This window comes from Megascapheus bottae, chromosome 36 (assembly GCF_031878675.1).
Source record: "Megascapheus bottae isolate mThoBot1 chromosome 36, mThoBot2.hap1, whole genome shotgun sequence".
NCBI classification, from domain to species: Eukaryota; Metazoa; Chordata; class Mammalia; order Rodentia; family Geomyidae; genus Megascapheus; species Megascapheus bottae.
Genome location: NC_143544.1, coordinates 6,745,277 through 6,767,197, shown reverse-complemented (window position 1 = coordinate 6,767,197; position 21,921 = coordinate 6,745,277). Strand labels below are relative to the sequence as shown.

At 68.0% G+C, this 21,921-nt stretch overlaps 1 protein-coding gene across 1 annotated transcript; it reads left to right on the top strand.

Annotated features, from left to right (window-relative positions):
- The first annotated feature begins 3,867 nt into the window (after positions 1-3,867).
- On the top strand, positions 3,868-21,155 carry Cacna1h (calcium voltage-gated channel subunit alpha1 H). Its single transcript, XM_090324781.1, has 34 exons — positions 3,868-3,974; positions 4,058-4,191; positions 4,360-4,457; positions 5,032-5,191; positions 5,891-6,206; positions 6,339-6,431; positions 6,509-7,286; positions 8,209-8,648; positions 9,039-9,190; positions 9,297-9,482; positions 9,663-9,780; positions 9,895-10,050; positions 10,174-10,264; positions 10,347-10,555; positions 11,033-11,449; positions 11,833-11,933; positions 12,013-12,136; positions 12,247-12,315; positions 12,549-12,733; positions 12,839-12,965; positions 13,080-13,205; positions 13,291-13,380; positions 13,537-13,729; positions 14,082-14,099; positions 14,978-15,129; positions 15,244-15,353; positions 15,427-15,560; positions 16,366-16,436; positions 17,140-17,218; positions 17,816-17,937; positions 18,794-19,039; positions 19,115-19,295; positions 19,380-19,492; positions 20,045-21,155. Exons 1-34 carry the CDS (start codon positions 3,882-3,884, stop codon positions 21,074-21,076), a joined length of 6,714 nt encoding a protein of 2,237 aa, XP_090180907.1. The 5' UTR covers positions 3,868-3,881; the 3' UTR covers positions 21,077-21,155.
- Positions 21,156-21,921: the final 766 nt, after the last annotated feature.

Here is a 21,921-nt window from a genome sequence, read left to right as displayed (position 1 = left end):
TTTTCTTTTTCTTTTTTTTTTTTTAAGTCAGTAGTGGAACTTGAACTCTGAGCCTGGGCGCTGTCCCTGAGCTCTTCAGCTCAAAGCTACCACCCTACCCCTTGAGCCACAGTGCCACTTCTTGTCTTTTCATTTGTTGGTTTGTGGGCTAGTCCTGGGGCTTAAACTCGGGGCCTGAGCACTGTCCTTGGGCTTTCTCAAGGCTAGAGCTCTGCCGCTTGAGCCACAGCACCACCTCTAGCTTTTTCTGTGTATGTGGTACCGAGGAATTGAACCCAGAGCTTTGTTTGTGCATGCTAGGTAAGCACTCTACCACTTGGCCCCACTCGCAGCCCCACAATTCCTGCTTTGTAATATTTATTTTTCTTAGGGGTTTGTACAAGGGGATTCCAATTCCATAAGTCAGGTTATGAGTACAGTTCTTTGTGGACAATATCACCCCTTCTCCTCCCCCATCTTGCCATTCCCCCATCCCTACTCTCAACTTACGCTGTCCACTGCACTGAATGTAGCCCCTGGATTTGCTCACCTCCCGCCATTCCTGCGCCCCCTCTGCCCCTCCCCCAGAACGCACTTCCACTCCTGGGGTTCCTCAGTCCCCCCAGCCAGTGTGTTTGCACGTGTGTAAACCCTGTATGTGCTGCCATGCATGCCTGTGGTTTACGTCTAACTTCCACATAGGCGAGGACGTGCCGTTGGTCTCTGGGCCCCACTTTGCTCACCTAATACATCTGGTTGCATCCTTTGCCCTGCAGATGGCATCATCTTTCGATCGGTGTAGGCTGTCTGGACCGTTCCTTCCACAGCTTGGTTTTTGAGAACAGTGCAGCAATGCACGTGAGTGTGCGGGCGTCGTTGCTGTGTCCTGGCTTGTGAGGCTCTGGATAGATGCCCGGGGTGGTAGACTGGGTCTCGGGGAAGGTCCAGACAGCCACCCAGAGCGGTGTGCTTGTTATTGTTGGGACTCTCGGGGCCGGCCAGTGTTCTTGGAGGGAGGGGACTCTTGTGACCTTCCTGCGCTGGTTAACGTTGGATGCGGTGCCATCCATCCTCCCTCAGTCCATGCCCGGGAGCCCTTGCCCCGCTGGGCCCTGCTGCTCTCTGTGGGACAGGCTTCCTCTGTCGATAAACATGTCTTTCTCCTTGAGCAAATTGGAAAAGGAAGGTTGAGTGCTGGGGGAGCTGGCCACGCGTGGTGAGCCAAAGGAGGTAGGGGGAGCAGGGGGCCGGCCGTAGGGGGAGAGCTGAGTATGTAGTGGGAGGGCGGCAGCAGAAGCACTGTGCAGAGCTGGTTCAGGGTCAGCCCCCACGCCGAGAGGGCTTTGCCTGGCTCTGGACCCCTGGATCACTCTGGATGGGGCCCTGTTGACCTCCCCGCCCCGCCGGTCCTACAAGTCAAGCTGTTCTGGATTTGGCCTAATGGAGCTTAGCTGGCTGAGCAGATTGCACTCGACCTGGGGTTGGGACTGGGGCAGCTTATCCTTCTAATCCTCCAGCTTCGTGACGCTGCCCCCCCCAGGGGACGGGGCCCTGTCAGGACCGTGGGAGGGCACGGCCACCCCTGACCCTGGCCCCAGCTGGCATGGCCGTTGGTCTGTCTGAGGAGGACTGGTAGCTGTTGTTGGACTCTGGGACTGGAGGGATCCTGGGTGGGGATTTCAAGCTGCCACCACCCCACTCTCCTCCTCCATGCCCTCCCAAGGGCCCCAGTCCAGGGCCGTAGTCCAGGCTATGATGTGTCACTGCGTGGGAGGGGCCAGCGTCTGAGGGACCGTGTAACCTCCCACACGGCGCAAAGGGGAGACTGAGTCCAGAGAGGTGGAACAGCCAGTGGTGGTGGATCCAGCAAACTTAACCCCCCCCCCAGCTGTCCAGCCTGGGTGTGGGTCGCTCAGAGGACTTGGGGGCCTGGCTGGCTGTGATGCTCAGGAGCGCAAGATATTAGAGGACAGGGAGCGAGTGGTAGGCCTGCCAGGTCCAAGGGGGGCGTGGGCACCTTGCCTGGCACAGCATGAGGCCTACCTGGGTTTGGGGCAGGGGAAACGGTCACTTTCTCAAGAGTCTCGGAGAGCAATGTTGAGCTCTCCCTCTGGTGGATGGAGTGGCCTCTGAGAAGGCCGTGCCAGGGGGCGGGGGCAGCCGAGCCCTGGTCCTCCCCCCCCCCCCCCGCCTCCCAGCCCTGCCCCGTCCTGGACAGGCCCCGCGCAGTCCACTTCAGCACCATGGACAGCGGGGGTCACCAGCATGTCCTGGCCCACGTCACCTCCTCCAGGCTCGTGTGGGGCACATTGGGGTGCTCTTTGGGAGTGCATTGGAGCCAAGCAACTTGGAGAGCACCCCAGCTCTATCCTAAGAGCAGCACTGGTCGGTCAAGCGGGAAGAAGGGGACCTTGAGGAGGGATGTGTGCTCGGGCTTCGGGGAGGCCTGTGTTCAAGACTCCTGGGGCGGGGGTATGGGAGGGTCTCCTCCCAGAAGACCTAGGGGCGGTGTCAGGGTCCCCAGAACTGGGTTCTGGAATGGTGTGCCAGCCCCGCAGGGGCTGCAGGAGCTGGAAGGTGGCCGAGCCCCTCCACCATACACAGGCCCCAAGAATTGAAGAGATGGGCAGGCATGCCGGCTAAACAACTCAGAGCCTGTGTCAGACAGGGTTGTCACAGTGTTTGAACGTGACCGTGGGACTGGCGGCCAGCCCCCCCCAGCTCAGACTCCAGGGCTGGGTTCCGGGGCCCCTTCCTCAGCCCTTCTGTTGTTTGAGTTTGTTGCTGACTGCTGGGCCGCAGGGCCCCTCCCTGCCCTGGGTCTGATAGAACCCAGGACAGTCCTGTCCCTGACATGTCCCCCAGGCTGCACACAGGTGGCTCTGCCAGAGGCGCTGTGGGGGGCAGTGAAAGACACAAAGGTGCTGGAGGCCTGGGGGTCCCAGCTCCACATTTCCTCTGCCTGTGCCCCCCCCGCTCCCCACCTCATCTGTCCAGGGCTGAGGGTGGCATGGGGCAGCTGTGTGGTGTGCAAGGCACACAGCACTGCTCAGAGCCACAGCCCGCCTGAGTGGGGGCCCCCGTGGCCCTCCTGGCAGGAGGGTGATTTCTGTTTTCCGCAGCCCCATTTACAGCAGAGGCCCCATTTACAGCTGAGCCCATTACCTGCAATTATGGCGCTCTCAGCGGGAACGGTAATTACATCGAGGCTGGCGCCGCCGTGGGCTGGGGGTCTGGCTGGGGGAGGTGGAGGGGGTAGGATTGGAACCTTGGAAAGGGGTGTCCAGTGCCCCCAGCCTTTCCTTGTCTCCTCAGCTCCAGGCCAGGCCCAATGGCAAAGGAAAGGAAGCTCTTCTAAGACTGCGGCCGCCATGGTGGCAGCAGTGGCCTCCCCGGCCCGCCCCGCCCCGGGCACCCCCTGTGGGCTAGTGTCATTGCCCCTGGCTGGCCACACAATCTCCCGGTCCCGGTGCCCTTCTGCCATGGGCCCATGCTCTGGGCATGGCTACATACTGACGTAGGAGGTCTGTGCAAATGCCACCCTGTCGCCTTCCTGGGCAGCAGGAGGGGAGTGGCCCATTCCAGGTCCCTTGCCGGGCCTGAGCCCACTCTGGGTGGATGCTGCAGCCCCTGCGAAACATCTCTGCAGTGTGGGGAGAGCACGCAAGTGTGTGGGGCCCCAGCCCTGGGCTCTCGACATCTCTGAGCTGCCCCCACCAGGCCTTCCTGGGTCTGGGCAGCCAGCAGGGACCAATGTGGACCCGTGCTGCCCCCTTGTGGCCACATGCAGCAGGACATGCATTCCTGCTCCCAGGCCGAGCTGGGGGGGGGGGGGGCACCAGGCGCCGTGCACTCTCTTGTGCTCCTTAACCCGCCTCCGCACGTGGTTCGAGCACGTCAGCATGCTGGTCATCATGCTCAACTGTGTGACCCTCGGCATGTTCCAGCCCTGCGAGGACGTGGAGTGCCGCTCGGAGCGCTGCCACATCCTGGAGGTGGGCAGCGGGGCGGGGGAGGGGGCGGGCGGGAAGGGGGGAGCGGGGCCCGGACCCCCAGTCCTGACAGCCTTTTCTGCCAGGCCTTCGATGACTTCATCTTTGCCTTCTTCGCGGTGGAAATGGTCATCAAGATGGTGGCCCTGGGGCTGTTTGGGCAGAAGTGCTACCTGGGCGACACCTGGAACAGGCTGGACTTCTTTATTGTCATGGCGGGGTAGGCCTTGAACCCCCCCCCACCGCTGCCCCAGCCAGGGGCCTGACCTTGGGTCCTGAGAGCAGGAGAGGGCCAGTGCCAGGGACGGGAGGGGGGTCGGGACGGAGTCCTCACGGGCGTGGCTCTCCCCGGCTGGACACGCCCTCAGCCTCCGCCTCGTCCCCCCAGTATGATGGAATACTCGCTGGATGGACACAATGTGAGCCTCTCGGCCATCCGCACGGTGCGCGTACTTCGTCCCCTTCGCGCCATCAACCGTGTGCCTAGTAAGTGCCCAGCCGCCCCGAACGCACCCGCGGGAGGACTGCCACCTCAGGAGGCGGGCGCCGCTCGACGGCCACCCTGATGGCATGACTGGCCATCTCAGGGGGGCCGGGAGGAGGGCTGGCCTCTGCCCCAGGACGGGGCCCCAGCCGAGGGGTGGAGGGACGGGGTCCCTGCCAAGTCGTGGAGGTCTGGTACCGTGGGGATGGCCCGGGCATGCAGGCGGTTGTAGGTGCAGTTGGATGTCTCTCCACACACACACGCTCCTCTGCACACGATGGTGATTGGGTTTTCCTTATGTGTTGAGTGGCCACATGGAGCTGCTTTGTTCTGGGGCACAGCGCCCACAGCTCAGTGGTCTACAGGTGTCTGTGGCCAGGCCCCCGTGAGCTGACCCTCGGGGCTACCGCCCAGTCTGCCTGAGTCCATGCCTACCCTGTAGCCTTGCCGACCATCTGGTGATGTGGAGTCTCCACTGACCTCCTTCCTGGGTGGCCCGCCTGGCTTGGACCCCATGGCACAGCCAGGAGAGCCAGGCTGTGCCCGCTGCCAGCGCCCACCCCCTGCCCCCCGCAGGCATGCGTATCCTCGTCACCCTGCTGCTGGACACGCTGCCCATGCTGGGAAACGTACTGCTGCTCTGCTTCTTTGTCTTCTTCATCTTCGGCATCGTCGGCGTCCAGCTCTGGGCTGGCCTCCTTCGGAATCGCTGCTTCCTGGACAGCGCCTTCGTCAGGTGCGCAGGCCCCACCCCACGTCCACCACCGGCCGGCCGCCACCCGGGGCTCCTCACCCAGCTGCCCTGCAGGCACCCCCTTTCCAGGCCTCAGGGTCTGGCCCCAGAGGGTCACCTCATCCCTCTCATCCCGAGGGCTGCTGGCCTGCCAGGCCGCCTGAGCGGGGGCTCATGTGCTGAGCCAGCCCTGCCCAGGTCCCCTGAGGCACTGGCTGCCCCCAGGGCCCAGGCATCGTCTCTCTGCTCTCAGATTCTGGCACTTTCCCAGGGAGGGGGCAAGGCAGTGCCCAGGGTCGGGGGAGAGAACGGGCCCCACTTGGGAGGACAAAGAGGAGTGGGGGGACCAGGAAGAGGAGGAGCGGGGAAGAGGAGGAGGAGAAAGGGGAAGAGGAGGGGACGAAGAAGACGGGAGGAGGATGGGGAGGACCAGGAGGACTCAGCTGAGGCCCCTGACTCTTGGCAGTGAGGAGAAGGCAGGGCAGCCTGGGGAAACCTCCGTGGTGCCACTGGCGGCAGCCCAGCCGAGGGGGAGGCAGCGGCTCTGCCCTGTGCCCACCTCCCTTGCTCTTGACCTGCACTGTGGCTGGGGCAAGGGAGTGGGGGCCTGGGACAGCAGGGGCGGCGTGGCCAGTGGGACTCAGGCCGGGCAGGTGCGTGAGGGCCCCACGCTCCCCCGACCGTGGCCCTGCTCTCGCCCAGGAACAACAACCTGACGTTCCTGCGGCCGTACTACCAGACGGAGGAGGGCGAGGAGAACCCGTTCATCTGCTCCTCGCGCCGCGACAACGGCATGCAGAAGTGCTCCCACATCCCCAGCCGCCGGGAGCTGCGGGTGCAGTGCACGCTGGGCTGGGAGGCGTACGGGCAGCCGCAGGCCGAGGGCGCCGGCGCCGGCCGCAACGCCTGCATCAACTGGAACCAGTACTACAACGTGTGCCGCTCCGGGGACTTCAACCCCCACAACGGCGCCATCAACTTCGACAACATCGGCTACGCCTGGATCGCCATATTTCAGGTGGGCACCGGCGTGGAATGCGGCCACGGGGTCCCCATCCGCAGCGGGGATGGGGTGGGGGGTGGGACACAGGCCCACGCTGCCGGGAGGCGGCCCCAGGCCAGGCGTGTCCCCGCGCTGCCCCCCCCCCAGGTGATCACGCTGGAGGGCTGGGTGGACATCATGTACTACGTCATGGACGCCCACTCCTTCTACAACTTCATCTACTTCGTCCTGCTCATCATCGTGAGTGTGGGCAGGGGTGGGGGGCGCTGCCCTCGGGTGGCGTCGCGCGCGCTCTCACGCCCGCCCTGCCGCCGCAGGTCGGCTCCTTCTTCATGATCAACCTGTGCCTGGTGGTGATCGCCACGCAGTTCTCGGAGACAAAGCAGCGGGAGAACCAGCTGATGCGGGAGCAGCGCGCCCGCTACCTGTCCAACGACAGCACGCTGGCCAGCTTCTCGGAGCCGGGCAGCTGCTACGAGGAGCTGCTCAGGTACCTGGGCCACGTCTTCCGCAAGGTGAAGCGGCGCGGTCTGCGTCTCTACGCCCGCTGGCGGAGCCGTGGACGCAAGAAGGTGGACCCCGGCAGCGCCCTGCATGGCCCGGGCCCCGGGCAGCGCCACCACCGCGCCGGACGGCACTCCGCCTCGGTGCACCACCTGGTCTACCATCACCACCACCACCACCACCACCACTACCACTTCAGCCACGGCGGCCCACGCAGGCCCAGCCCCGAGCCCGGCACCAGTGAGAACAGGCTGGTCCCTGCCGGCACGCCACCCTCCCCTCCGTCCCCGGGCCCCGTGCCGCCTGACTCTGAGTCTGTGCACAGCATCTACCACGCTGACTGCCACGTTGAGGGGCCCCAGGAGAGGGCTAGGGTGGCGCAAGCGGCGGCCAGCGCAGCCGCCAGCCTCAAGCTGGCCTCGGGGCTGGGAGCCATGAATTACCCTACTATCCTGCCCTCGGGGGCGGGCAGCGGCAAGGACGGCGTGGCTGCCGGGCTCAAGGGGAAGCAAGCTGCTGGAGGCCCCGGGGCTGCAGGACGCACACCCCTGAGTCCCTGCGAGAAGATCCAGCATGTGGTCGGGGAGCACGGTAAGGCCGGGCCACACCCCGAGGCAGAGGCCGGGGAGGGCGGGCATGCATTCCACACTCACCTCAGAGAAGGGTCTAGCCGCGTCCCCGGAGCAGCCTCGGACAGATGGGGAGGTTACCGGGGGGGGGGGGGAAGACTGGCGAGGGCTGGAGTCTCCACCCTGGCTTTGGTCCTCCTCAGGTCAGGAGTGCTGACGTGAGGAACAAGTGTGAGTGTGCCTGGGTGTGTAAGTGCACTGCCCTGTGCCCAGGCGTGTGAGTGGCATGGAAGCCAGTATGTCCAGGCGTGTAGGTGTTCCTGGAGGTGAGAGTGCCAGGTGTGTGAGTGTGCAGAGACGAGTGTGTCTGAGTGTGAGTGCACAAAGGTGAGTGTGTCTGAGTGTGTAGATGAGTGTGCTGGGTAAGGGAACGCAATGAAGGTGATTGTGCCAGGTCTGTGAGTGCACGGTGACTATGCCTCTGCGAGGGTGCACAGGAGTGAGTGTGCCTGGAGGTGACTGTGCCGGATGTGTGAGTGTAGAGAGGTGTGCCCAGAGGTAACTGCCCGAGTGTGTGAGGGCTTCAGGAGGTGCGTGTCCTCAGTGAACATGGGAAGCATGTGCACGCATGCCAGGTGTGAATGCTGTGGGATTTGTGTGTGGCTGTTGTGCCAACACCAGACACACTGGGACACAGACATGCATTCTCCTTGTGTGTGCACATTGTGGCATGGCACAGGGTTTGTACCCTGGCACGAAGGCCTGTGTCCCCGCAGGGTCTCCCCATGTGGTGTCTCCCCATGTGACATGTGGCAGTGACACACCCCCCCCCCCGCTGGGGACAGCAGCTGGGCTGCCTCAGCACGACCCCAGTGGCTGTGACCTGTGTGGGGGCGGGTCCCTGGGTGTGACCGCCGGAGCTGAGCCCTGTCCCCTTCCCGCAGGACTGGGCCAGGCCCCCAGCCACCTGTCAGGCCTGAGCGTGCCCTGCCCACTGCCCAGCCCCCAGGTGGGCAGGCTGACCTGTCAGCTGGAGAACTGCCCGTACTGCGCCAGCGCCCTGGAGGACCCCAAGCTGGAGCTGAGCGGCTCGGAGAGCGGGGACTCCGACGCCCACGGGGTCTACGAGTTCACAAGGGACGTGCGGCACAGTGACCACCGCGACCCCCTGAGGCCCCCGGCGGAGGCCGCCACCCCGGGCAGCCCCCGGCGGCCGCTGCCACGGCGGCAGGGGACCTCGGGCCAGCCAGGGGGCCTGGGGCGCCTGTGGGCCTCCTTCAGCAGCAAGCTGTGCCGGATCGTGGAGAGCAAATACTTCAACCGAGGCATCATGGTGGCCATCCTGATCAACACGCTGAGCATGGGCGTCGAGTACCACGAGCAGGTGGGCCGGGGCGCGGGCAGGGCGCCGTCCCCCTCCCCGGCCTTCCCGGAACCCGGTGCTGGGCGGGCGGTAGAACCCTTCGTCCTCCCGGACCGCGCGCGGGGCTGTTCTCGTGCCGGCTTTTGTCGTTCACTCAACACGCCAGGCCTCTGGCAGTAGTGGATGCAGCCGGCAGTCCATGGAGTCGGACGGGCCTGGACCCCTGGCCCCGCAGGGCCCTGCAGCTGGAAGGGAATGGTGACCACAGGGCGTGCAGGGCACAGGCAAGGCTGGCCACGTGCTTCACGCACCGGGCATCCTGGACTCCCGGCTTCCTCCCGGGGCCACAGCTGCAGATGAGGACTCGGAGGGGCGGACGGTCAGGCCGCTGACCGCCCGCCCCGCCCCCAGCCCGACGAGCTCACCAACGCCCTGGAGATCAGCAACATGGTCTTCACCAGCATGTTCGCCCTGGAGATGCTGCTGAAGCTGCTGGCCTGCGGCCCGCTGGGCTACATCCGGAACCCCTACAACATCTTCGACAGCGCCATCGTGGTCATCAGGTATGGCCGCCGCCGCCGCCGGGGCCGCGGGGAGAGGGCTTCCCGGGGGGGCCGGGCTCCCCGGCTGGGGGCTCACGGCGGCCGGCTCCCGCCCGCCCGCCCGCAGCGTGTGGGAGATCGCGGGGCAGGCGGACGGCGGGCTGTCGGTGCTTCGCACGTTCCGGCTCCTGCGCGTGCTGAAGCTGGTGCGCTTCCTGCCCGCGCTGCGGCGCCAGCTCGTGGTGCTCATGAAGACCATGGACAACGTGGCCACCTTCTGCATGCTGCTCATGCTCTTCATCTTCATCTTCAGGTGAGCCCCACGGCGGGAGCTCCCGAGCGCACCCCCGAGCTAGCCGGGCCTGGTGGGCGGGGCGGCAGGAGGGGTCAGGCACGCCGTCCTGGCAGGCTGAGCGGGCTGACACGAGCCAGGAGCCAGGGTGGCCTCTGCCCCCCCCTCCCCCCCGCTCAGTGCCAGCCCCTCCCCCCACAGCATCCTGGGCATGCATCTCTTTGGCTGCAAATTCAGCCTGAAGACAGACACGGGGGACACGGTCCCCGACAGGAAGAACTTTGACTCTTTGCTCTGGGCCATCGTCACTGTGTTCCAGGTAGGTGGCCCTGAGGAGCCGGGGCTGTGGGGACGGGGTGGGGGGGGGTGAGCCCTGGGCTGGAGCCCCCCCCCTCCCAGCCCTGCATCTGGGGCATGCCGCCCCGGCCCTCAGATCCTGACGCAGGAGGACTGGAACGTGGTACTGTACAACGGGATGGCCTCCACCTCGTCCTGGGCAGCCCTCTACTTCGTGGCGCTCATGACCTTCGGCAACTACGTGCTCTTCAACCTGCTCGTGGCCATCCTGGTCGAGGGCTTCCAGGCAGAGGTGAGGGGCAGAGGCGCGGGAGCGGGCGGGCCGGCGGGGTCTAGCCTGGACAGCACGCTGCGCCCGCTGCCGTGCAGCAGCTCCCACACGGAAGCCTCACGCTGCCTCCGCTGCCCGGCGCAGGGTGACGCCACCAGGTCCGACACCGACGAGGACAAGACGTCCACCCACCTGGAGGAAGACTTGGACAAGTTCAGAGACCTGCAGGCCACCGGTGTGTGGGGCTGAGGGGCGGGCGGGGCTTCGGAGGACCCCCATCTCTGGACGCCCGGGGGCTCAGGGCTCGCTCCCACCAGAGATGAAGACGTACTCGCTGGCAGTGACCCCCAACGGGCACCTGGAGGCCCGAGGCAGCCTGCCCCCACCCCTCATCATGCACACGGCAGCCACACCCATGCCCACCCCCAAGAGCTCCCCACACCTGGACGCAGCCTACGGCCTCCTGGACTCGCGGCGTGGCAGCAGCAGCTCCGTGGACCCTCAGCTGGGGGACCAGAAGTCACTGGTAGGCACTCGCCCTGGGCCTAAGATCTCTACCGGGCACCAGCCCCGCCTGGCACGGGTCAGCGCTGGGTCCCAGCGGCCCTAGGGCTGCTAGGGGACACAGAGTCCCCAGGGCACAGGGCACCCCCGCAGGCCCTGGGGGCTTTGGAGAGGCAGGCAGAGGCCCAGGGTCTGGGGCAAGTTTCCCTAAGATGGCAGCTCTCCGCTTCTGGCCAGCCCATGGACTAAAAAGAAAGGTTCCTTGCCTGCCCAGGGCTGGTCCGAGCCTCGGCTCTGAGCCCTGCCGGGCGGCTGCCAGGTGTACCTCCGGCAGAGCCAGGCACAGGCCAGCCATCGCAGCGGTGGTACTTAGTGCCCCATCGGTAGAATGGCCATCCGTGGCCATTAGCAGTGAAGCCTTGGTAAAGGCTCCTCGGGCCAGGGAGCCAGAGGGGGGGAGCAGGCCCGTGCTGCCCCCTCACACCCCCTGCCTCCCCAGGCCAGCCACCGCAGCTCTCCCTGCACCCCCTGGGGCCCTGGCAGCGCCTGGAGCAGCCGGCGCTCGAGCTGGAACAGCCTGGGCCGCGCACCCAGCCTCAAGCGCCACAGCCAGAGTGGGGAGTGCGAGTCCCTGCTGTCCGGCGAGGGCAAGGGCAGCACGGACGACGAGGCAGAGGACAGCAAGCCGGGGGCGGGCACCCTCCCAGTCTCCTCGCCCCGGGCCACACCACTGCGTCGGGCTGAGTCCCTGGGCCATCGCAGCACGCCGGACCCTCAGCCCCCACGGCCAGCGGCCCTCCTGCCTGCCAAGTTTCACGACTGCAACGGGCAGATGGCGGCCCTTCCCAGCGAGTTCTTCCTGCGGATCGACAGCCACAAGGAGGACGCCATGGAGTTTGACGACGACCTGGAAGATGTGAGTGGGGCGGGGCGGGCCCACAGACCCCCCCCCTCCCCCCGCCCAGGGCCGGCCCTCCAAAGCGGAGCCCAAGGCAGGGCTCAGAGCACAATTCTTAGGAACCCAGGAGAAGGAGGACCAGACAGGCCAGGGCACCTGCGGCCTCAGCCAATCCCAGAGCCGCTCTTGGAGTGTTCCTATGCCAGCCTCTTGCTGGCCAGCAGTGTCATGCGTGGAAAGGAGGAGGTCGCCAGGGTAGGCCCCTGCTCACTGGCCAGCTGTGGCCTCCAGCAAGGCCTCTCCCATGGCTGGGCAGGGCAGGAGATGGCATGAGGAAGAGGCAGGCGGGCACAGATGCAGCCGGGGACATCAGATAGGCTGAGACCACCTCCCTCCTCTAGAGCTGCTGCTTCCGCCTGCACAAGGTGCTGGAGCCCTACACACCCCAGTGGTGCCGGAGCCGAGAGACCTGGGCCCTGTACCTCTTCTCCCCGCAGAACAGGTGAGGTCCTGGCCCCCAGCGGCACGTGGGGCCCGGCACCGCCCCCCACGCTCACCTGGCCACCCCCCACCCCCGCCAGGCTGCGCGTCTCCTGCCAGAAGGTCATCGCACACAAGATGTTTGACCACGTGGTCCTCGTCTTCATCTTCCTCAACTGCATCACCATTGCCCTGGAGAGGCCAGATATCGACCCAGGCAGCACCGTGAGTCCCCGCCATGGCTGGGAGGAGGAGGGGGAGAGAGGGCAGGGAGCGGGGAAGGGCGGGGAGGGCTGGAAGCACAGCCCTTCTGGACACCACGCGGCTCCCTGCAGGAACGGGCCTTCCTCAGCGTCTCCAACTACGTCTTCACCGCCATCTTTGTGACCGAGATGATGGTGAAGGTACACACGCGTCCCCACAGGGGCCCCCGCCACGCCTGCCCTCACTCCCCGAGACGCGTCCCCACAGGGGCCCCCGCCACGCCTGCCCTCACTCCCCGAGACGCGTCCTCACAGGGCCCCCCACGCCGGCCCTCCCTCCCCGAGACGCGTCCCCACAGGGCCCCCCACGCCAGCCCTCCCTCCCCGAGACGTGTCCCCACAGGGCCCCCCACGCCGGCCCGTGCTCCCCGCAGGTGGTAGCCCTGGGCCTGCTGTGGGGCGAGCACGCCTACCTGCAGAGCAGCTGGAACGTGCTGGACGGGCTGCTGGTCCTGGTGTCCCTGGTGGACATTGTGGTGGCCATGGCCTCCGCGGGTGGCGCCAAGATCCTGGGCGTGCTGCGTGTATTGCGCCTGCTCCGCACGCTGCGTCCTCTGAGGTGGGTGTGGGGGCCACGCCCCGCCGGCTCTCAGGCCCCCTGCCCTCTGCCCAGCAGCCACCGCATCAGTTGCGCCCGGTGGCACGTCCCCTCTGCCCGGTCCAGGGTCATCAGCCGGGCCCCGGGCCTCAAGCTGGTGGTGGAGACGCTGATATCCTCGCTCAGGCCCATTGGCAACATCGTGCTCATCTGCTGTGCCTTCTTCATCATCTTCGGGATCCTGGGGGTGCAGGTGCGTGGCCCCTGCCTGCCCTGGGTCTCGGCCCCCCCCCCCGCTCCCGGAGGCCCCAGGGCAGGGCCTGCCCATCTGGGGGGGGGTTCTGCGGGTGACAGCCCCACCTTCCAGCTCTTCAAGGGCAAGTTCTACTACTGCGAGGGCGCGGACACCAGAAACATCTCCACCAAGGCCGAGTGCCGGGCGGCGCACTATCGCTGGGTGCGGCGCAAGTACAACTTCGACAACCTGGGCCAGGTGGGCGCAGGGGTGGGGATGGGGGAGGCCCGGGGGGCCAGGCAGGCCTCTGCCCGTGGGTGACCTGCCCCACCCCTGCCCACAGGCACTGATGTCCCTGTTCGTGCTGTCCTCCAAGGACGGCTGGGTGAACATCATGTACGATGGGCTGGATGCCGTGGGCGTCGACCAGCAGGTGCTCGGGCTGGGGTGGCCGTGTGGTGGCTGTGAGCAGAGGGCGCCTCCCAGGGCAGACGGGTTGCCTGGTGGGACCTGCCCCCGGGGAACCTGGCCCTGCCTGTGACGGGGGCAGCGCCCGGGCGGCGGGGGGACCCACTGCCTTGTCGCCCAGCCCGTACAGAACCACAACCCCTGGATGCTGCTCTACTTCGTCTCCTTCCTGCTGATTGTCAGCTTCTTCGTGCTCAACATGTTCGTGGGCGTGGTGGTGGAGAACTTCCACAAGTGCCGGCAGCACCAGGAGGCGGAGGAGGCCCGGCGCAGGGAGGAGAAGCGGCTCCGGCGTCTGGAGCGGAGGCGCAGGAGTAAGGCGCCCGGAGGCGGTGGCGTGGCAGGGCCCGGGGACACTGTGTGGCCCGGCTCCCAGGCCGGCCTGCACTGCAGCCCGGAGCCCGAATGGCTCTGCACATGGCCACCTTGCGCGGGAGCCTCAGCAGAGGGGACAGTAGCAGCAGGCAGCCAGGTGTCCACTATGGCAGGTGTCAGGGTCCCCTCAAGGGGCCCAGGAGGTAGACGGGACCCCCCAGATCTCCTGCCCGTGAGACAGGTCCCCGCCCCACACAGGACGAGGGGCTGCCGCTTGGGAGCAGGGCGGGGTTGCCTGCACAGGCCCCAGGGACCCCGGGCTGCCACTCAGACGTCTCCTTGTCTTTCCAGGCACTTTCCCCAACCCAGGTACCTGCCCCATCCCGCATCGCATGCTCAGCCGGCTTCCGCTGCACAGGGGCGGGGTGGGCACGGTGCCAGGCCCCGCGGGCAGGAGCAAGGGCTGTGGCTTGCTGCCTGCGTGGTCCCCGCTGCCGCTCTTGCCTGTCCCCCGTGCCCGCCTGTGTGCACGCCTTTCCGCTTTGCGCCCCTGCAGCCTGTGACTGCCCTGCGTCTGTGGTGACCTCTAGCGGCCCGCTGACCTGAGCTCTCCAGGGACCGCATGCCGGACTGAGGCGCATGGGGTGCCGGCCTCTGCTCTCCTGGCCCCCGGGCCCCTGCCCCCTCCCCGCTGAGTGCATGGTTCTGTGGCTGAGGTGGGTCCCGGGTGGTGCCCTGCACGCAGGCCACGCAGGCCGGGCGTCCACCGCAGACAGGCCGGGCAGAGGCCCCGCTAGGCTCCACCCGCCTACCGCAGGGATGCCAGCCACAGGCCGTCACAGTGGCCCCTTGGGGGACAGGGAGTCACTGTGTCTCTGCCCTGCCCCCTCATCAGCAAAGGGGAGCCCTCATGCCAGCCCAGAGTGGATGCGCCTAGCCTCAAGGCCCAGGAAGGTGGGGTCTAAGTGAGGGCGCAGGTGGGGTGGAGATGCCATGGCTGCTACCACACCTTTCCTGGAACCCAGGGCTCCACGGCCCAGGAGACCCACCTGGACCCAGGGACCGGGGCAGAGAGGCCGGAGGACTGCTGGGGACACACCTCCTGGCCGGAACAGCCCCTGGGAGCTGCCCGAGATGCCCGCCCGTGCGCTCAGCCACCCCCTCCACCCCGCCCCAGGAGGGGGTCTCCAGTACCACAGGAGGGGGGCCGGCAGCCCAGCCATTGCTCCCCCTCCCCCTCCCCACAGAGGCCCAGCGCCGGCCCTACTACGCAGACTACTCCCATCCACGGCGCTCCATCCACTCGCTGTGCACCAGCCACTACCTGGACCTGTTCATCACGTTCATCATCGGCCTCAACGTGATCACCATGTCCATGGAGCACTACAACCAGCCCAAGGTGGGCGCCTCCCGCCGGGCAGGGCTCTGTCCTCGGCCGGGCAGCCGCTGGGCAGCGTGGCTCGGCGGTGGGGGAGGAGGAAGGGTGCCCCAACCAGCCTGCCCTCTGCCCCAGTCGCTGGACGAGGCCCTCAAGTACTGCAACTACGTGTTCACCATCGTCTTCGTCTTCGAGGCGGCGCTGAAGCTGGTGGCCTTCGGCTTCAGGCGGTTCTTCAAGGACAGGTGTGTGGGGGCCGGGGGAGGGGGGGCAGAGCCCCGAGGTGGCCGCGTGCCGAGCCCCCCCCTTGCTGGGCAGGTGGAACCAGCTGGACCTGGCCATCGTCTTGCTGTCCATCATGGGCATCGCGCTGGAGGAGATCGAGATGAACGCCGCCCTGCCCATCAACCCCACCATCATCCGCATCATGCGAGTCCTCCGTATAGCCCGCGGTAGGGGGCGGGGCCGGGGCGGGGCCGGGCGGTGGGGCGGGGCCGGGCGGAGGCGGGGCGTGGCCTTGGGCTGGCCGGGCAGCGGCGGGGCGTGGCCTGCGGTGGGGCGGGGCCCAGGAGAGGCCCAGGCAGGTGGTGGGGCTGGGTGGTGGGGGCCGGGCCGGGCAGTGGTGGGGCTTGGGGAGGGGCAGGGCAGAGGTAGGGCGTGGCCTGCGGCGGGGCGGGGCCCGGGAGAAGCCCAGGCTGGGGGCGGGGCCGGGCGGTGGGGCGGGGCCGGGCAGAGGTGAGGCGTGGCCTGCGGCGGGGCCGGGCCGGGCAGTGGTGGGGCTTGGGGCGGGGCCGGGCAGAGGCGGGGCATGGTCTGCGGCGGGGCGTGGCCCGGGAGAGGCCCAGGCTGGGGGCGGGGCCTGGCGGTGGGGCGGGGCCGGGTGTTGGGGCGGGGCCGGGCGGAGGCGGGGCGGGGCCTTGGGCGTGGTCGGGCAGGGGTGGGGCGGGGCCTGTGGCGGGGCGGGGCCCGGGAGAGGCCCAGGCAGGTGGTGGGGCTGGGTGGTGGGGGCGGGGCCGGGCGGTGGGGCCTGCGGCGGGGCGGGGCCCGGGAGAGGCCCAGGCTGGGGGCGGGGCCGGGCGGTGGGGCGGGGCCGGGTGTTGGGGCGGGGCCTGGGGCGGGGCAGGGCCCAGGATAGGCCCAGGCACTCTGTCCTGAACCGGCCTAGGCTCCAGGCGGGAAGCCAGGAGTCGGGGCGCAGGGTCCAGGGACAGCTGAAGGGACAGCCTGGCTGCACTAACACCCGGCTCCCCTCTCTAGTACTGAAGCTGCTTAAGATGGCGACGGGCATGCGGGCCCTGCTGGACACGGTGGTTCAAGCCCTTCCCCAGGTAGGCAGGACCTCGGCACTGCCCGAGCGGGGGTCACCTGAGCCCTCCAAGGACACGCTGCGGCGTGGGCCTGGCGCCTGCCCTTCCCCTCACCCGCCGTCCTGCCGCGTCCGTGCCCTGCGTGGGCAGCTCCGCATGGCCCTCACCCCCAGGAGAATGGGAGGGTGGACAGAGTGGACAAGGCTTCCAGCCTCCGTCCAGGATCTGGGCAAGAGCAGAGACCGTCCCTGACCAAAGCAGTGCACTGGGGAGGCAACGCGGGGCGTCAGGGCAGAAGCCACAGGAGGCGAGGACCCCAGGCCGGACTCAGGCCCGGCACCCCCACTTCCCGTCCCTCCCCTCCTGTCCCAGTCCTCAGTGTGTCCCACAGCACCGCGTTCCTCTGCGGCCACTGCTGTGGCCCAGCCAGCTGACCCCCCCCACCGCCCCTGCACCCTGCCCTCCATGGTTCCCAGGCTGTCGTAGGGGGTGGCGGGAGGCCGGTCTCCATGAGCGCTGACCCCAGGGAAGGCCAGCATGTGGTGCTGCCGTCCATCCCGGGTCTGTCCCTTCTGGAGCACGTCCCCTGCAGGGAGCCCCGTGTGTCCTTCCCTGCCCCATGGTGCCTGGCCTGGGAGTGGCGGGGGGGCGCTGCGGGGTATGGGGCGTGCTGAGCGGGGGCCCAGCGCCCTGGCTGACCTTGCTCTGCTTCTCTCCTGTGTAGGTAGGGAACCTTGGCCTTCTTTTTATGCTCCTGTTTTTTATCTATGCTGCCCTGGGAGTGGAGCTGTTCGGGAGGCTGGGTAAGTAGTGGCCGCGGAGTGCGAGCACCGGGCCAGGAAGGTCTCCCCGAGTTGTCCACACGTAGGCCCCTAGCCACAGAGAGAGACAGAGTGCAACCAGTCTGGGCGGCCTGGGGCCTGCAGGGCTCCTCCACAGCCCACACCTGTGGGACCCAGTGCCTCCCAGCAGGCGGGGTCCACAAGGCTGGCACCTGCACACACACATCCGCACCCCAGTAGGCAGGCAGGGCAGATAGGGGTACTTCCACATGGCACCCCGAGCCCACAGGGTCCTGTCCTGAGAGCCTGTCCCGTCTGAGCAGAGATGCTCTGTGCCTTCTCAGAGACAGTGTGGCACGTGCCACGTGGCAGACATGCCACAGGAAGCCTCATGGTGGGGGGGCAGTGGGGGCTGTGCCCAGGGGGCCCTTTTTTGAGGGCTATGGGGGTCCAGATGCCTTGTAAGGATGAAGTGAGGCAAGAGGCCCCCCATCCCTGGGCCCCTGGCCACACCCCAGCCAGCCCACACCCTGCTGTAGCCTGCTGGTCTCAACCACCCCGTCAGGCACTGTGCCTCCCGCAAAGGCCTGGGGACTGACCTGTGGGCCTTCCCTGCAGAGTGCAGCGAGGACAACCCCTGCGAGGGCCTGAGCCGGCACGCCACCTTCACCAACTTCGGCATGGCCTTCCTTACCCTGTTCCGCGTGTCCACGGGGGACAACTGGAACGGGATCATGAAGGTGCTGCCTGGGGGCCCTGGGGAGGGGCAAGGGAGGAGCCAGGGGGCGGGGCCCTGAGGTGGGGTTGGGGGAGGGGCCAGGGTCCTGGGGAAGGGCTGGGGGAGGAGCCAGGGGTGGGGCCCTGGGGGAGGGGCTCTCAGGGAGGGGCCAGGAGAGGGGTCCTGGGGAGGGGCAGGGTGGGGAGGAGCCGGGGGGTGGGGCCCTGGGGGAGGGGCCCTGGGGAGGGGCAGGGTGGGGAGGAGCCAGGGGGCGGGGCCCTGAGGCGGGGTTGGGGGAGGGGCCAGGGTCCTGGGGAAGGGCTGGGGGAGGAGCCAGGGGTGGGGCCCTGGGGGAGGGGCTCTCGGGAAGGGGCCAGGTGAGGGGTCCTGGGGAGGGGCAGGGTGGGGAGGAGCCAGGGGCGGGGCCCTGGGGGAGGGACCCTGGGGAGGGGCAGGGTGGGGAGGAGCCGGGGGGTGGGGCCCTGGGGGAGGAGCTCTGGGGAGGGGCAGGGTGGGGAGGAGCTAGGGGCGGGCCCTGGGGGTGGGGCTCTGGGGGAGGGGCCAGGAGAGGGGTCCTGGGGAGGGGCAGGGTGGGGAGGAGCCAGGGGCGGGCCCTGGGGGTGGGGCTCTGGGGGAGGGGCCAGGAGAGGGGTCCTGGGGAGGGGCAGGGTGGGGAGAAGCCGGGGGCGGGGCCCTGGGGGTGGGGTCCTGGGGGAGGGGCCCTGGGGAGGGGCAGGGTGGGGAGGAGCTTGGGGTGGGGCCCTGGGGGAGGGGCCCTGGGGAGGGGCAGGGTGGGGAGGAGCCGGGGGCGGGGCCCTGGGGGAGGGGTCCTGGGGGAGGGAGGAAGCCCCGCCCCACCCTGCACTGCCACCCCCCAGGACACCCTGCGGGAGTGCTCCGGGGAGGACAGGCATTGCCTCAGCTACCTGCCGGCGCTGTCGCCCGTCTACTTCGTCACCTTCGTGCTGGTGGCGCAGTTCGTGCTGGTGAATGTGGTGGTGGCCGTGCTCATGAAGCACCTGGAGGAGAACAACAAGGAGGCCCGGGAGGCCGCGGAGGCCGAGGCGGAGGCCGACGCGGAGCTGGAGCTGGCCATGGCGCAGGGGGCCGGGGGCCCAGCGCAGGTGGGGCGGGCACGGCCCGGGGGTGGGTCCTGGGGTGCCGCAGGCGGCGTGGACAGCCCGCTCCTCCCCCCACAGGGCAGCCCCGACCCTGGGCCGGGGGCCTCCAGCCTGGTTCTGCGCAAGGTGTCGGTGTCCAGGATGCTCTCCCTCCCCAACGACAGCTACATGTTCCGGCCCGTGGCGCCCGCCTTGGCCCCCCACGGGCACCCGCTGCAGGAGGTGGAGGTGGAGGCCTGCGTCGGCCGCGCACCCTCGGGTATGGCGCGGGGGCAGGGGGGCGGGCGCGGGCGGCCGGGGCGAGGGTGGAATGCCACACCGTTGCTGTGCCTCCCTGCCCCAGGCCAGGCCACCTCCACGCGCTCGCTGGCCTCCCTCCCGGTGCCACCCTCCCCAGCTAGGAGCCGAGACCCCCTGTGCGCCCCCCGGGAAGCTAGCCGCATGCTCTGCAGACAGGTAAGGGGAGCCCCTCCCCCGGCCTGGGAGCTGAAGAGGCAGGGAGGGTCTTTTCCCCATTTGGGGGAAAGCAGGTACCGGGTCCTCAGAGCTCAGAATTCTCCATCTGCCGTTGATGAGGCTCAAGGTACCAAGCCTGAGTGGCTCAGGACAGCACCGAGGGGCCGGTCCTCACTGGCTGACCTGCCGCCACAGTGGCCAGCACGCAGGCCCCTAGATCTCTGCCAGCCTGGCCCCCACGCCCACCCTGCTGCCCAGTACGGAGGGAGGGGAGCCTACCCATCTTGGGTGCTAGGCTGGCTGTGGGCTGTGGGGTGGAGAACTGGCTGTCCTCTGGCTTCCTGAGGGCCTGGGAAGGCTCTGCCCACAGGAGCACGACTGGGCCTACCCTGCGTGGCCCAGTGGGGGCGGTGCCAGCATGTGTACCCGAGGTCTTCCTGCTCACCAGCCCCCCCCCGCCCCCGAGGCTGAACCCTGCTCCCCTGGACTGCCCAGGACACAGGCCTGTGGCTGCTGGATGGGGCTCGTCCTCACCTGACCCCCTATCTGCAGGAGGCTGTGCACCCCGAGCCCCTGGAAGGCCAAGTGGATGGCTCTGGGGACTGTGTCCCCGACTCCGCAGAGCCTGCCGAGAAGACATCACCGAGGCAGGCGGCGGCGGGCTCGCTGCCGTCCCCAGCCCGCTCCCCGCGGCCTGCCAGCGTCCACACCCACAAGCACACCTTTGGGCAGCGCTGCTTCTCCAGCCGGCCGCCAGCCCCGGGAGGGGAGGGGGCAGAATCTGCGGACCCGGCTGACGAGGAGGTCAGCCACATCACCAGCTCTGCTCAACCCTGGCCGGCATCCGGGCCCCACAGCCCCCTGGCCTCCCCACTGGCCTCGCCTGCGGCCCACGCAGCGGGCACGGGGCAGAATCTGCACCGGTTCTGTAGCGTGGATGCTCAGGGCTTCCTGGACAAGCCAGGCCGGGCAGATGCACAGAGGTGGCCTTCCACGGAGCTGGGCCTCGGGGACAGCCACCTAGACCCCGGGGAGGTGAGGGGTCGGCTCGCGGAGCTCGAGCCGGCCCTGGGGGTGCGCAGGAAGAAGAAGATGAGCCCCCCATGCATCTCCGTGGACCCCCCCGCGGAGGACGAGGGCTCCGCCCGGCCCCCGGCCGCCGAGGGCGGCAGCAGTACCCTGAGACGCAGAACCCCGTCCTGCGAGGCCCACAGGGACGGCGCGGAGGCCGCCGAGGGCCCCGGCACGGGAGGGGACCTCGCAGCCAAGGGGGAGCGGCGCGCCCAGGCCTCCTGCCGGGCTGAGCACCTCACCGTGCCCAGCTTTGCCTTCGAGCCTCTGGACGTGGGGGGACCTGGTGGAGACCCGTTCCTGGACAGCGGCCATGGGGCAACTCTGGGGCCCAGAGCTTCCTCGGGGCCCCCGGGGCCCCTAGAATTCCACGAAGCAGAGCCTCCGGTGACCCCCTGCGGCCCCCCAGAGAAGGGGCGGGCGCTGTACCTCGCAGTTCCCCAGGCCCCCCCAGAGAAGCGGTCACCACCAGCCGCCTCCGTTCCGGCGGACACCCCAGCTGAGCCAGTGTAGCGGGGTGGGGGGGCCCGGCACACACAGCTTCACCGGGGCGGGGCGCCCGCCGGCGGTGGTCTCGGGTGAGGCCACGGGTGAGCCCCACAGGGCAGAAGAGCCCGGCGGCGGCGGTGGCGGGAGCAGAGGCCTCCCTGCCCCGCAGCCCAGGAGCTGCCCCTCTGGCGTCCGTCCTGTCGATTCAGGTTTCCAATGGACGTTGTACTGGGGCCAGGCCAGCAGTCCAGGACTGAGAAAAGACCGGAAACAGCACCACAGGCCAGCTGCCTTCACAGGGAGCACACACCGGGCCTCGCGGGCAGGCGCTGTGCCCCAAGGCCACCAGCGCGTCACGTTCACTCCTTTGTCACCCTCGGCTGTCCCCTCCCGTGCCTGTCTCCCCCCAGGTCCATCCGCTTGGGTATTCCAGAAACATCCCAACGAGTCTGGGAAGGGCCACCTCACCGGGGGGGCGTAACCCACGCAATAAGACACACACCCTCGGCCGCCCTCCGTCCCCAGTGATGTCCCTTTGTTGTGGTTTTCTTTCTTTTTTTTTTTTTTTTTTTTTTTTTTTTATAAATTCAGGTTAAACGTTGCAATAATCTGGTGCAGAAATCTCAGCTTTTTAAGTCCAGGGGAAGGGAGAGGAAGGAGGCAGAGCAGAATAAATACTAACTTATTTAAGAAATGCACTCAATTAAGGAATCAGAGTCAGGAGTCCAAGGCGGGATCAGGAGCAGAGCCAGCCTCAACACCGCCAGCGTTCGGCCCCCAGGACGCAGCAAACGGCCGCAGGTGGAGGCTAGGGAAGAACACACTGGAGGCCAGAACTCGGGGTTCTGGCCCCAAGCCCCCAGCTTTTG